The following is a 14,253-nucleotide window of genomic DNA, read 5'->3' on the forward strand; positions in this document are numbered from 1 at the left end:
ACCTTTTGTACTTCATAGTGCTTTTGTAGTTTAATTTGGTTGAATACACACACACACACACACACACACACACGCACACACACACACAGGCGCGCATACATGCATACATACCAGACACACATGCAAGCAAACACACACATAGACAGACACACACACACAGACACGCACGCACGCAAATAAACAAACATACATACACAGAAACACACAAATATGCAAACACACACACACACTAACACAGAAACGCACAAGCGTGCACTCACATTCAAGCACAAACACACGCGAACACATGGACACACACACATACAAACACACATGCAAATACACACAAACACGCACACCAAGACACGCATACATATACACATATGCGAGCACACACACACAGAAATGCACACACACACACACACGCGCACGTACATACAAAAAACAAACACACCCACACACAAACAAAAACACACAATGACAAAAACACACAAACAAACACACACACACAAACAAAAGAACTCACAAATGCACATACAAACACAGAAACGTGCACACACAGAAACACACACTAACACAGAAACGCACAAGCACACACACTTATTCAAGCACAAACCCACGCGCACACATAGACACACACACACAAACATGCAAATACACGCACAAGCTCGCATACATACAGGCACACATGCAAGCACACACACACACGTACATACAAAAAACAAACACACACAAAAACAGACACACACAAACACACAAATCCACACACAAACAAACACACACAAAGACACACACACACACACACACACACACACAAACGCGCGCACAAACAAAATAACTCACAAATGCACATACAAACACACACAAACAAACACACATGCGCATACAAACACACACACACAAATGCATGCGCGCACACAAGAAAAACACACAAACAACACGCACGCACACACACACACAAACAGACACAACCTTTGGTCATTAATAACCTCGTATTAATTCTCAAGCACTAATGACATGAAATAACCACTGCATCTCTGAGCTCTTCAGCCTTCAGACAACGGCTTAAACTAGATATGATGAAGGCATGTGGATTTAAAAAACACCCAAGCTCATTATTAGCACTGTTCATCTTTAAAAAGCATTCAGAAACATATTTAAAACCAAAACAAACGTATAAGCGTGTTAATGTGCTCCTATAGAGGATGAACGCTAAAAAGACTGACCTGAAACAGCCTTCTCGTAGCTTTTCCCCAGGTTTATGAGGTTGCGTAACCCCGGGTTGAATTGTTCCATCACATTCTGTAAAGGAAAGATTTCAAACAGGGGGAAATGGTTAAAACTTTAGCATGAGCCGTTCTGATGTAATCAGCCGCAATCACTGTGACACTGAGTGGACGGAGACGCTTCTGTGCATGAAAAACCCTCTTCAGTCTCAGTTTAAGCGTCTCTAATACAGCGTGGATGCTGGACTACATCAAAAGTGGCGTTTCAAAGTGTAAAATGCACTCGCTTTGGGCTGTAACAACACATTCAAGTATGTTTGCATGCTAATGTGTTTGCATAAGTGATGAACATGCAGATTAGCCATCAATATTAATGAGACCGGATAAACTACCTAGTGTTTGTTCCACTTATTTATTATGTGGATTATTACATTAAATAAAAGCTTGATGGAAACTTCAAGGTGTTCATACATTTTGAAAAATCCCCCCCCCCCCAAAAAAACGTATGCAAAATACGTTATTTTATAGTAAAAAAGCACAAAGCATGTGATAGATTTGTGTTACTGTAATTATCTGGTTAGTGTGTGAAAATGAAATAACGCAACTCAAATAACATTAAATAACGCAATTCGAATAGATGAAACGGCGCAATTCGAATAGATGAAACGGCGCAATTCGAATAGATGAAACGGCGCAATTGGAATAAGATGAAACGGCGCAATTGGAATAAGATGAAACGGCGCAATTGGAATAAGATGAAACGGCGCAATTGGAATAAGATGAAACGGCGCAATTCGAATAGATGAAACGGCGCAATTCGAATAAGATGAAACGACGCAATTCGAATAAGATGAAACGGCGCAACTCGAATAAGATGAAACGGCGCAACTCGAATAAGATGAAACGGCGCAACTCGAATAAGATGAAACGGCGCAATTCGAACAGATGAAACGGCGCAATTCGAACAGATGAAACGGCGCAATTCGAAAAGATGAAACGGCGCAATTCGAATAAGATGAAACGGCGCAATTCGAATAAGATGAAACGGCGCAATTCGAATAAGATGAAACGGCGCAATTCGAATAAGATGAAACGGCGCAATTCGAATAAGATGAAACGGCGCAATTCGAATAAGATGAAACGGCGCAATTCGAATAAGATGAAACGGCGCAATTCGAATAAGATGAAACGGCGCAATTCGAATAGATGAAACGACGCAACTTCAATAGATGAAATGACGCAACTCGAATAGATGATACGACGCAACTCGAATAGATGAAACAACGCAATTCGAATAGATGAAACGGCGCAATTCGAATAAGATGAAACGGCGCAATTCGAATAAGATGAAACGGCGCAATTCGAATAAGATGAAACGGCTCAATTCGAATAAGATGAAACGGCGCAATTCGAATAAGATGAAACGACGCAATTCGAATAGATGAAACGACGCAACTTCAATAGATGAAACGACGCAACTCGAATAGATGATACGACGCAACTCGAATAGATGAAACAACGCAATTCGAATAGATGAAACGGCGCAATTCGAATAAGATGAAACGGCGCAATTCGAATAAGATCAAATTATGCAATTCAAATAAGATGAAACGATGCAATTCAAATAAGATGAAACGATGCAATTCAAATAAGATGAAACTACGCAATTCGAAGATCAAATGATGCAATTCAAATAAAATGAACGCAATTCAAATAAGATTAAACAACGCAATTCAAACTCACACTCATTCATTACGGCCAATTTAGCCTACCCAGTTCACCTGTACCACATGTCTTTGGACTGTGGGGGAAACCGAAGCACGCGGAGGAAACCCACGCGAATGCAGGGAGAACATGCAAACTCCACACAGAAACGCCAACTGACCCAGCTGAGGCTCGAACCAGCGACCTTCTTGCTGTGAGGCAACAGCACTACCTACTGCACCACTGCGTCTCCAATAAGTTGAAGTAACGCAATTCAAATATGAAATAATGCAATTCAAATAAAATGACAACTCAAATAAAATTAAATGACGCAATTCAAATAAGCTGAAACAACAATTAAAAGTGAAAATGTGTCAAAAACAATTGTTAGTGTAACTTATTTAATTGAATTGATTAAATCCAATTTGCGATTTTGATTTCACAACAGATCATCCACACCTCCCTGTTGAGACGGTCTGGGAAAATAAAATTTGGACTGAGCTGCAGCAAGTCATAAACGTCATGTGTTTTAGTTGCCAATAATGCATTAGCGCTAGTTCCTCTCTTCAGAAAGCAGGTGGAGATCTCTGAATGAGTCATTAGTGAACGCTTGGGCTTGGTTCTATTTACTGAACTTCAGGAGGCGTCCATGTGCTTGCTTAATGCTTACTAATCCTCAATTCATGAACAGCCCACTCCCTGATCGCTATCGAACCGCAAGAGACTGTCTGACAGGAGGCACCAATGATATTATACTGGAGAGAAACTAGATTTGGATGACGCATTTATGGACCGATATGACGAGGTGGGTGTGGGTCTGGGATAATAAAACCTCCAGCCACGGAAAGCATTCATCCGTCCACTGTAAATATAACTGTAATACTTAGTTTTTCAGTTTTACAATTTTACCAAATGACGAAGTAATCGTTTTAAATGGATTGAGATGATTCTCAATGGGAGTGCAACAGCATAAAATATAACAAGCAATCTATAAGCGTGGATAAATACACTAAAGAAAAATATACAAATAAAATAAACTGTTACATGGTTTTCCGAGGAGTCTACCAGAAGTATATACAGTAACTGAATAATAATATTACATTGAGTTGCATTGCAATATTGTCTTCATTGAGTGAATAACTCAATAATATTAATTGTTATTAAAGTTACAAACGTTAGTCTACTGTAAGAGGCTAAATTATTATATGCGTTTGTTTACATGACAAAATGTGTATTTTTGACTCAAGAAGGTCCATACTGACTCCAAAGGCAGATACTGATAAGATCAGGGCCTGCTGTGTGGACTTTGGGGGTTTTACGATGTGGTCACATGTTGATTGGTCAGTTTGAATGTCTCAGCATTTTGGGCTTTAGTCACATGGTCAAGAAAGATACAAAATAGGTGGTAAAACGCTGCTCTGCCTCTTCTTTTCCTGACCTGTCTTTTCCTGGTCTGCTTTCCTCCTCTGCTCCTCTCCTCCTTTGGAGTCTATCTGACTCTACTGCAATCAGGCTAACTTCTGGGCCTGCTCTCTTTGTCTCTCCCTCTCCCTCTGTGTCTCTCCTTCTACCTCTGGTAATTTTAATTTTACATTTAAGCTGGGTACAGTTTATATCATATGTTTTATCATTTCATATTTGATCATTTTATTCAGTTATTTTGTAACTAATTCAGTTGTAACCATACAGAATTATTGTCGTCAAATCATCTCATTATTAAGTATTTGTGAATTACTTTTGATTTAACATCATCACTTAACTGTTCCATATTGCAATACAATACAATCACATAATATCAGCGCTCTCCCACATTTATAGCTATTAATACTGATATAAGATTGCAGAAGAATGGTTTGACTCGAATGTACAGTTTTTTACCATCAATACTGACAACTTTTTAGTCATTCGGCAGAACTACAGTTCGAACCGCTGTGGTTTTAAAACCCAATCCTACACTACTACTAATAATAAAGACGTTTTAATATACAATACATTTCTATTTAATTATTTCATGCAATGCATAAAAATGCAATTATTAAATAGTGCATGAGAATGAAGATACATAAACCAAGTCACATAATCTCAAATAAATGAATAAAGCATTGATATTAGTCAGCATCGAATAAAAGAGAATAGTACATCCTCCATAATTCATATGACAATGCAGTGTTTCCTCTAGGATGTTTTCCAGCTGTGGCGGCAGGCCTTTTTTTTTTTTTTTACACAGATCTACTAACTAGCTGTGGCGTTATTTCAATGTAATAGCCTACAGCATGCAAATCTCTTTGCTTGCGGGCCGATTTCCTCTGCTCATGCACAAAGCTTCTTGCGTGCCCTCAAATACGCGCTGCTCAAGTGTTGCCAGATTGGGCGGTTTTGAATTTATTTTTCGGGTTAATAAAATGACATAGGCGGGTAGTGAAAATTTGGGGTTGGCATGCGCGGTCTGCCCTCATAAACCTGTTTTGATCTCCCAAAGAGATGCCATAGCCCCCGTTCTTCACATACATATGCTTAGAACAGTGTATAAACGCTTGTGATCTCGATAGATTCTGGGCTGGAAACAGTCAGCATCATCTGGCAACACTGAGCGCAGATCTTCTTGTGCGCTCTCAAATAAACGCTGCTGAAGTGTGATTTAGTGCGTTTATGTAATGAGTATGTCTCCAACATTTATTAGATTTGCTAGGAATATTTATGAATGTCTCCAATAGACCTACAGAGCGGTATTAATGCGTCCTGAAGTAAAGTGAAACAGCTACACGTCGTGTTTGGTGGCCTCACGCATCAGTCAGTCAGCACGTAACCTAAAGGGTTAAACAAATGAAGCACAGCACTACTATGGTCGGTTACAGAAAAGTTCCCGCTGTTATAATTCACTTACCCTTTAATACGTTTTGGTGCGATTATCACCCGCTATTAAAAAAATGTAATGTTTTGAATGAGAAGCTGTAATGTAGGCCGTGGCGGGATGAATTTTGGCGTGGCGCCCCGCCATGGAAGAATGAATGTAGCGGAAACCATGCAATGTTTACAGCATAGATAATGTCATTTAATCAAAACATAGTCTGTAAAATAGACCCAAGTAACATTTATTTAAAGTATTAAAACGAGATAAAAGACTGTTTAAACAAGAAATGTTCATTTCTGGGTGAACTGTTCCTTTAAACCACATTAAAATGTCTACCATAGTATTTGTTTTTTCCCACTAAGGATGAACAGGGTCACCAGTTTCCAACATTCTTCAAAATATCTTCTTTTCTATTCAACAGAAGAAAGAAACTCAAACTCATTAAGAAGTGAAGGATGAGTAAATGATGGCAGAATTTACATTTTTGGGTGAAGTGCTCCTTTAATAAGCCATATCAGACCCTGAATGTATATCTGAAGAATAAATATGAACAATCCTGTTAAAACATTAACAGGCTCAACAGTGAAAGCTTGTTGTTCATTTACACACCCTCAGGCCGTGATGTGGGTGGCGTTTTTTTCTCTCCTTCCAGAACACAACTTAACATTTCGCTTTATAAGAGCTCAACGTATATACCAACAGGTCATCATTGTGATGTTTTGTTTTGCAACAGTATACGTGTTGAAATGAACATAATTTCACTAGGTGATTATGAACAGCTCTATTTGGAAAGATTTCAATTAACTGGGATGATCAAGTCTTTTTCAGTGCAGTGCATCTGTATAAAATATAATAAATCACAATTATGGCTGCATGATATTGAAAACACTGACATTGCAATTGTTTTGTTATTCTGCGATACATATTGCGATATCGAGTATACTTTTCACTAGACTAAATGAATGGGTCTATTTTGTTGAAATATTCCTAGAAGTACATTAATTGGGAGGATTTTGCATTTGCAAAAAAATAATAAACCAATCACAATGATTGATAAATACAGTAGAGCAAAGATGCAAGTGAACAACAGTATTTCATGGTTTTCTGGGAGTCTAGCAGTATTCAGGCACAAACTGAATAATCTAATGTGAAATAACTCATAAATATCATCGTTTGTGTTTCCTACAGGAGAAAGTCATACCGGTTTGGAAACACTAGTTTCATTTTGTGTGCTCTGGCCCTTTAAGAGTTAACGTCACAGCATTTATATTGAAGCATTAATAAATTGCACAAATACTAAAACTGTTGTATTCGTTGTTATTATGGCTGCACAAACTCTTTTTAGCATTGATCTCGCAATGTGCAAATCCACAATAGTTACATCTGCAATAAATCCTTATAAATAAATAAATAAAATCTGCCATGTCAAGTTGGGATTATAATTAACCTGCAACCTACAGTTCAGAGCATATGATTGCAAAGTTGAACCCTAATTAATATATTCATTCACTTTCTTTTCAGCTTAGTCCTTTTATACATCAGGGGTTGCCACAGTGGAATGAACCGCTAACATTTCCAGCATGTTTCTACGCAGCGGATGCCCTTCCAGCTGCAACCCATCACTGGGAAAAACCCATACACTCATTCGCACACATACACTACGGACAATTTAGCTTACCCAATTCACCTTTACGGCATGTGTTTGGACTGTGGGGGAAACAGGAGCACCCGGAGGAAACCCACGCTGACACGGGCAGAACGTGCAAACTCCACACAGAAACGCCAACTGACCCAGCCGAGGCTCGATCCAGCGACCTTATTGCTGTGAGGCGATTGTGCTTCTCACTTCGCCACCGTGATGCCCATTAACCAGTTAAACTCTAGTGCTATTTTGGGATTTCCGCCTGGATTTTGCATACCCACATTTAAAAGACTCCATACAGTGTTATTTTACATTTGATTATTACATTTCTGTACCTCAATACTGTTAAACTCCACCAAAAACCATTAGGTATTGTTTATTTTATTCATTGTTCTATTGCTGTGGCACGGTGGCTCAATAATTAGCACTGTGGCCACACAGCAACAAGGTCAGTGGTTCGAGTTTCGGCTGAGGCAGCTGGCATTTCTGTGTGGAGTTTGCATGTTCTCCCCGTGTTGGTGTGGGTTTCCTCCGGGTGCTCCGGTTTCCCCCACAGTACAAACACATGCACTATAGGGGAACTGATGAACTAAATTGTCTGTAGTGTGTGTGTGTATTTATCTATTTTCTATAACAGAAATCCAGTCACCCAGTTCAAATAAAAAAAAGTAGTGTTATATTACTTGAACTTGTTCTATACTGTAAACAATGCTTCTTTACAGTGTAAACTAGGGTGAATGTCACAGTGAATGAGCCTATGAGTCATATTATTTGAATAAAGAAACAAGATGGCACATTTTAGAAATAAATGACAACAAAATAATAGATAAGATTAAAAAAACACTATAGCAATATATAGCGAATACTATTACTACTAATATATATATATATATATATATATATATATATATATATATATATATATATATACACACACACATACATACACACATATACATACATACATACATATACAGTATACACACATACATATATACACACACACACACACACACACACACACACACATACATACTAGGGGTGGGCGATATGACCTAAAATTAATATCACGGTATTTTTCATCTTTTGAACGGTGACGGTATAATATCACGGTATTACTTTCAATAGCAAAATAATATACATCTCAAGGAAGAACGGACAAAAGAAAGTCTCACTTCTATCACTCTTTAAAAGTTTTGGTTTGGGTCATTGTAAATGCTCAGTCTCGTTATGAACTGATCTTCATTTCTCTGTGTTGGTGGAATAAAGCAGGCGAGTCAGCCGCACCAATTTATGAGCAGACAGAGCAGGATTCTCATGATGACCACCAGCGCAATACTGCTCTTTGTTATGAGCCGTAGTTTCAGTGTAAACTTAGTAAAGACGAGTTTCTTTGGCGATGATGTGTACAGTGTTAGATTTTATATTTAGCGGACATTTGCGCTGAACACGCGGTGAATGCAACGCATCGAGATTCGGGCACCTTCTCCGAAAACACTCGATTGATCTCAGCTGGCGGATCAACATTTACCTCATGTCATGATCGCTGTCATCTGCACCATTATTATTATTATTATAACTTTAGGTGAGGTTTGCAAACCTGTGCACTTTTCACTCTTCAGCCGTTTGCATTTCCTGCTGTAACAAAAGCTCCCTGTTATCTGACAGCGGGAAGCGTTGAGTGACTGACAGCTAATATGAACCAATACAGCGGCAGGGTAGAGCGATTCAGCAAGTTTATAGAGAAAATCAAATCAGATTGCACTACAACCATTATATTCAGACACACAAATGCTCCCAAATATATTATGAGGGCGCATAGATTACATAGATACAGACCTGTAGTTTAATGACAGGTATTCAGACCTTATTATTGCCTTATTATTTAGAATTAGCTATTATTGATGTAAATGCAGCCGTTCAAGGCACATAATTGATTTATCACGGTATTGACGGTATTAGAAAATCCATGTCTGGGCGCAATGTCACACCGGTGATGACTATGACACCGGTGTACCGCCCACCCCTAATACATACATACATACATATACAGATTATTATTATAATTTTCCCAGTGATGGGTTGCAGCAGGAAGGGCATCCGCTGCGTAAAACATATGCTGGATAAGTTGGCGGTTCATTCCCCTGTGGCGACCCCAGATTAATAAAGAGACTAAGTCGAAAAGAAAATGAATGAATAAATGAATAATGAATATTAGAGTGATTTCTGAAGGATCATGTGACTTACTGGAGTAATGAAGCTGTAAATTCATCTTTAAAATCACTGGAATAAATTATAAACTACTGTTGAACAGGTACTTTATAGTGCAATAACATTTCACAAGTATTTCCAGCACTTTTAAAATGAATGCTCCACAGCATACTGTAGTATTAGTGAACTGATCAAATGTAATAATGTAGTATACTTTGGTTTTTACTACAGTAAACTGTGGCATATAATAGTATAATAAACCCTGTAGTTATTAAATAAATTACAGTATTGGCTATTCTGTATTTATTAAATGATTTATATCAGAACGGTCTCAGTGTACATGTGTGACTAAAACCCTGGATCTTGATCTAGGATTCAGGTCTGACTCAGATTTGGGTGTGTCAATAAATCAAATGTACCATATGTACTCTAATAAAGATCCACCTGTGGCTCAGTGACTAGCAGATATTTGAATAAGCTGACCTGAGAACAGTGTTTACCTTTACCAGCTCAAATAACAAATGCCCTGCTCTACATGCAGTCGAAAGGAAAGTTTACAAGGTTGAAAATGTGTGTTTACCTGCTAAAAACTTGATTTTAAAGGGGCAGTTCACCCAAAAATGGAAAATTCTGTCATCATTTACTCACTCTTTACTTGTTCCAAACATGTGTTCAACTATATATATATAAAGTGTATTAGGTATGGAATAAGTAATGACTGAATAAATGATCATTTTTGGAGTGAACTGTCCCTTTAAATGTCTCTCCATTGTGATTTGTAATAATGTGCAGTCTTGTGATATCCTGATGAACGGTCCTTACAATAAATATGACTCCCTATTTAATCTCATTCAACTGTTGAATAACTTTGAGTTTCCTTATTCTTTTGAGCACAAAATAAGTGGTTCTGAGGAAAGCTGAAAACCAGTAACCATTGACGTCCATAGTAGGAAAAACAAATACCGTGGAAGTCAATGGTTACAGGTTTCTGACATTATTCAAAATTTCTTCTTTTGTGTTCAGCAATATAAAGAAAGTGTAACAAAAGAAGATATTTTGAATAATGTCAGAAACCTGTAACCATTGACTTCCACGGTATTTGTTTTTCCTACTATGAAAGTGGATGGTTACAGGTTTTTGACATTCAAAATATCTTCTTTTGTTATACTTTCTTTATATTGCTGAACACAAAAGAAGATATTTTGAATAATGTCAGAAACCTGTAACCATTGACTTCCACGGTATTTGTTTTTCCTACTATGAAAGTGGATGGTTACAGGTTTTTGACATTCAAAATATCTTCTTTTGTTACACTTTCTTTATATTGCTGAACACAAAAGAAGATATTTTGAATAATATCAGAAACCTGTCACCATTGACTTCCACAGTATTTGTTTTTCCTACTATGAAAGTGCATGGTTACAGGTTTTTGACATTCAAAATATATATTTTTTGTTGCACTTTCTTTACATTGCTGAACACAAAAGAAGATATTTTAAATAATGTCTGAAACCTGTAAACATCGACTTCTAGAGTATTTGTTTTTCCTACTATGGAAGTCAATGGTGACCGGTTTTCAGAATTCCTCAAAATATCATCTTTTGTGTATTAAACAGAAGAACAAATGGTTTGGAGAGAGTAAATGTAAGAGTAAATGAAAGCAAAAGGTTTCAAAAACACAAAGAAAAGTAAATAGGGAGTAAATAAAACATTTGGGTGTGAACTATCCCTTTAATTACCAACCTGTGATCGATATATTTGATAAACCTTCATATTCGTGAATGTTCAGCGCTTAGCACAACCACTCGAGTCTCAACAGGTAGATATTATGTCTCAAGAAGATATTTTAAGAGAAGCTGAAAACCGGTAACCATTGACTTTCATAGTATTTGTTTTTCCTACTATGGAAGTTAATGGTGACCGGTCTTCAGCTTTCTTCTAAATATCTGCTGTAGTGTATGAAACAGAAGAATTGATTCTGACGAGACGATTCTAGATCACTTTAGAGAAAGTAAATAGCGCGGAAATTAATTTTTGTGTGAACTACCCCTTTAATCATCAACCTGTGGGCGATATATTTGATAAATCTTCATATTTGTGAATGTTTGGCCTCAAGACTCAAGGTGTGTGTGTGTGATCCTCCTGTTGAACACATAAGCAGATATTTTAAAGGAAGCTAAAAACATGTAACCATTGACTTCCATAGTATTTTTTTCCTACTATGGAAGTCAATGGTGACCGGTTTTTAGCATTCTTCAAAATATCTACTTTGTGTATAAAACAGAAGAAATGTTTTGAAACCACTTTAGAGAGAGTAAACACATTTTGTGTGTGAACTACCCCTTTAATTCAATATATTAGATACATTTTCATACTTGTGAATTTTTGGCACTTAGCACAACCACTCAAGTCTCAACAGGTAGATATTTTGTCTCAAGAAATGATTTTGAGGAGCTGGAAACCTGTAACCATTGACTTCCATAGTATTTGTTTTCCCTACTATGGAAGATGACAAGACAGTTTGGAAGCTCTTTAGAGAGAATAAATTCAATTTTTTGTGTGAACTATCCCTTCAATTACCAACCTGTGGTGAATATATTTGATAAATCTTCATATATATGAATGCTTGATGTTTGGTACAACCACTAAAGTCTCAACAGGCATGTGTGATCATCATGTTTCGGTGTAAATGTGCAAATATATATATATATAAAATAAATAAATTAATCAACATTTAGCTAAATTATAGCCAAATATGCAATGCAACCCCCCCCCCAAAAACATATATATATACATATATAATAATAATAATATATATATATAAATGAGCTCTTTTACTCACTTTTTACTTCTTTCAAACCTTTATGAGTTTCTTTCTTTAACTAAACACTAATGAACGTTATAAAAAAACGTAAGATCTGTAACCATTGACTTCCATAGTATTTGTTTTCCCTACTATGGAAGTCAATGGTGACCAGTTTTCAGCTTTCATCTAAATATCTGCTGTAGTGTATTAAACAGAAGAAATGATTTTGACGAGACGATTCTAGAACCACTTTAGAGAGGGTACATATGTGAGTAAATTAAACTATCCCTTTAATCATCAACCTGTGGGCGATATATTTGATAAATCTTCATATTTGTGAATGTTTAGCACTTAACACAACCACTCGAGTCCCAACAGGTGTGTGTGTGATCCTCGTGTTGAACACAAAAGCAGATCTTCTGAAGGAAGCTTGAAAGCTGTAACCATTGACTTTCATAGTAATTCTTTTTCCTACTATGGAAGTCAATAGTGACCGGTTTTCAGCTTTCTTCTAAATATCTACTTTAGTGTATTAAACAGAAGAAACGATTTGACAAGACGATTCTAGAACCACTTTAGATAGAGTAAATAGTGAGTAAACTACTTGTTTTGTGTGAACTACCCCTTTAATCATCAGCCTGTGGTCGATATATTTGATAACTCTTCATGTGAGACTGTTTGGCGCTCAGCACAACCACTCGAGTCTCAACAGGTGTGTGTGATCCTCGCGTTTCAGGTGTAAATATGTGTAATTTCTCTCACCTTGTACGTGCTTTCGGTCAGTTTATTCACCTCGTCGGGGTCTCGCGACATTCTTCAGCACCTCTCGCGACGAGTCCAAAAAAAAACAAACAAAAAACAAAACAAAAATAAGTCTCCGTTCAGTCGATTTACTCCACAATAACTCGGCCGAACACACACACACTTCTCCTCCTCCGTCTATTAGAGGTGTGTTTTGGATGTCTGAGAAACAGGTTGCCGTGTTGTTCAATAACGGACAGTTGAGTTCAAATGCAGGAGGATTTGCTTTCAAACTTCTGACTCTCTGTGTGTGCGTGCGTGCGTGTGTGTTTGCGTGAGGGGCGGGAAAGATAAGGTGAGCCGGTTGACGTCACTCACGCACTGCTCTGACAGGTGCACTCGGGCAGAAAAGAGGAGAAATGCTGACATCTGCTGTTCATTGTGGTTAAACCTTTCATTTCTCTAAACTTTTAATTGAATTTATTTATTTCCCAGTAGTGGATTACGGCTGGAAGCGCATCCGCTGCGTAAAACATATGTCAGAATAGTCGGCGGTTCATTCCGCTAATAAATCAGAGACGAAGCCGAAGAAAAGTGAATGGATTTATTTATTTATTTATTTATTTATTTATTTATTTATTTATTTTTCATTAACACTCACTTATGTTACACATAGATGTTTGTTTTCATTTATTTTCTTATTGTTTAGTTTTTATTTACATATTACTTTCATGTATTCATGTTTTATTGGTTACATTTATGAATTAGAAACTGAGCTGTACCATGGATAATCATTCATTCATTTTTCTTCAGCTTAGTCGCTTTATTCATTAGGGGTCACAACAGCGGAATGAACCGCCAACTATTTCAGCATATGTAATAATAATAGGTTTAATCCGCTATTTTAGTAGCGGATGCCCTTTCAGCTGCAACCCAGTACTGGGAAACACCGATGAGTTAACGATTGATTAACGTAACAAATTTAAGTGAATTGAATATAAAACAATTCAGAAACAAATCTGAAGAATCGTGTTGTTTCAGCTCATTTCAAATAAGTAGTTTGGACAAGCAGCATAAATATTTTTTTTAGAAA

At 37.2% G+C, this 14,253-nt stretch overlaps 1 protein-coding gene across 2 annotated transcripts in view; it reads right to left on the reverse strand.

Annotated features, from left to right (window-relative positions):
• The window catches only part of baiap2l1b (BAR/IMD domain containing adaptor protein 2 like 1b), a 258,771-nt gene extending 245,302 nt beyond the window's left edge, over positions 1-13,469 (reverse strand). For both annotated transcript variants that reach the window (XR_008836312.1, XM_056454387.1), the window contains exons 1-2: positions 13,182-13,469; positions 1,206-1,281 (exon numbers count right to left, since the gene is read on the reverse strand). Coding sequence is in view for 1 of the 2 variants with exons in the window: in XM_056454387.1 (XP_056310362.1) it covers positions 1,206-1,281; positions 13,182-13,232 (127 nt within the window). In the remaining variant the exon portion in view is untranslated. The remainder of the gene's footprint in view (positions 1-1,205; positions 1,282-13,181) is intronic.
• Between the last annotated feature and the right edge of the window lie 784 nt (positions 13,470-14,253).

The sequence above is a fragment of the Danio aesculapii genome, chromosome 3 (assembly GCF_903798145.1).
Source record: "Danio aesculapii chromosome 3, fDanAes4.1, whole genome shotgun sequence".
NCBI classification, from domain to species: Eukaryota; Metazoa; Chordata; class Actinopteri; order Cypriniformes; family Danionidae; genus Danio; species Danio aesculapii.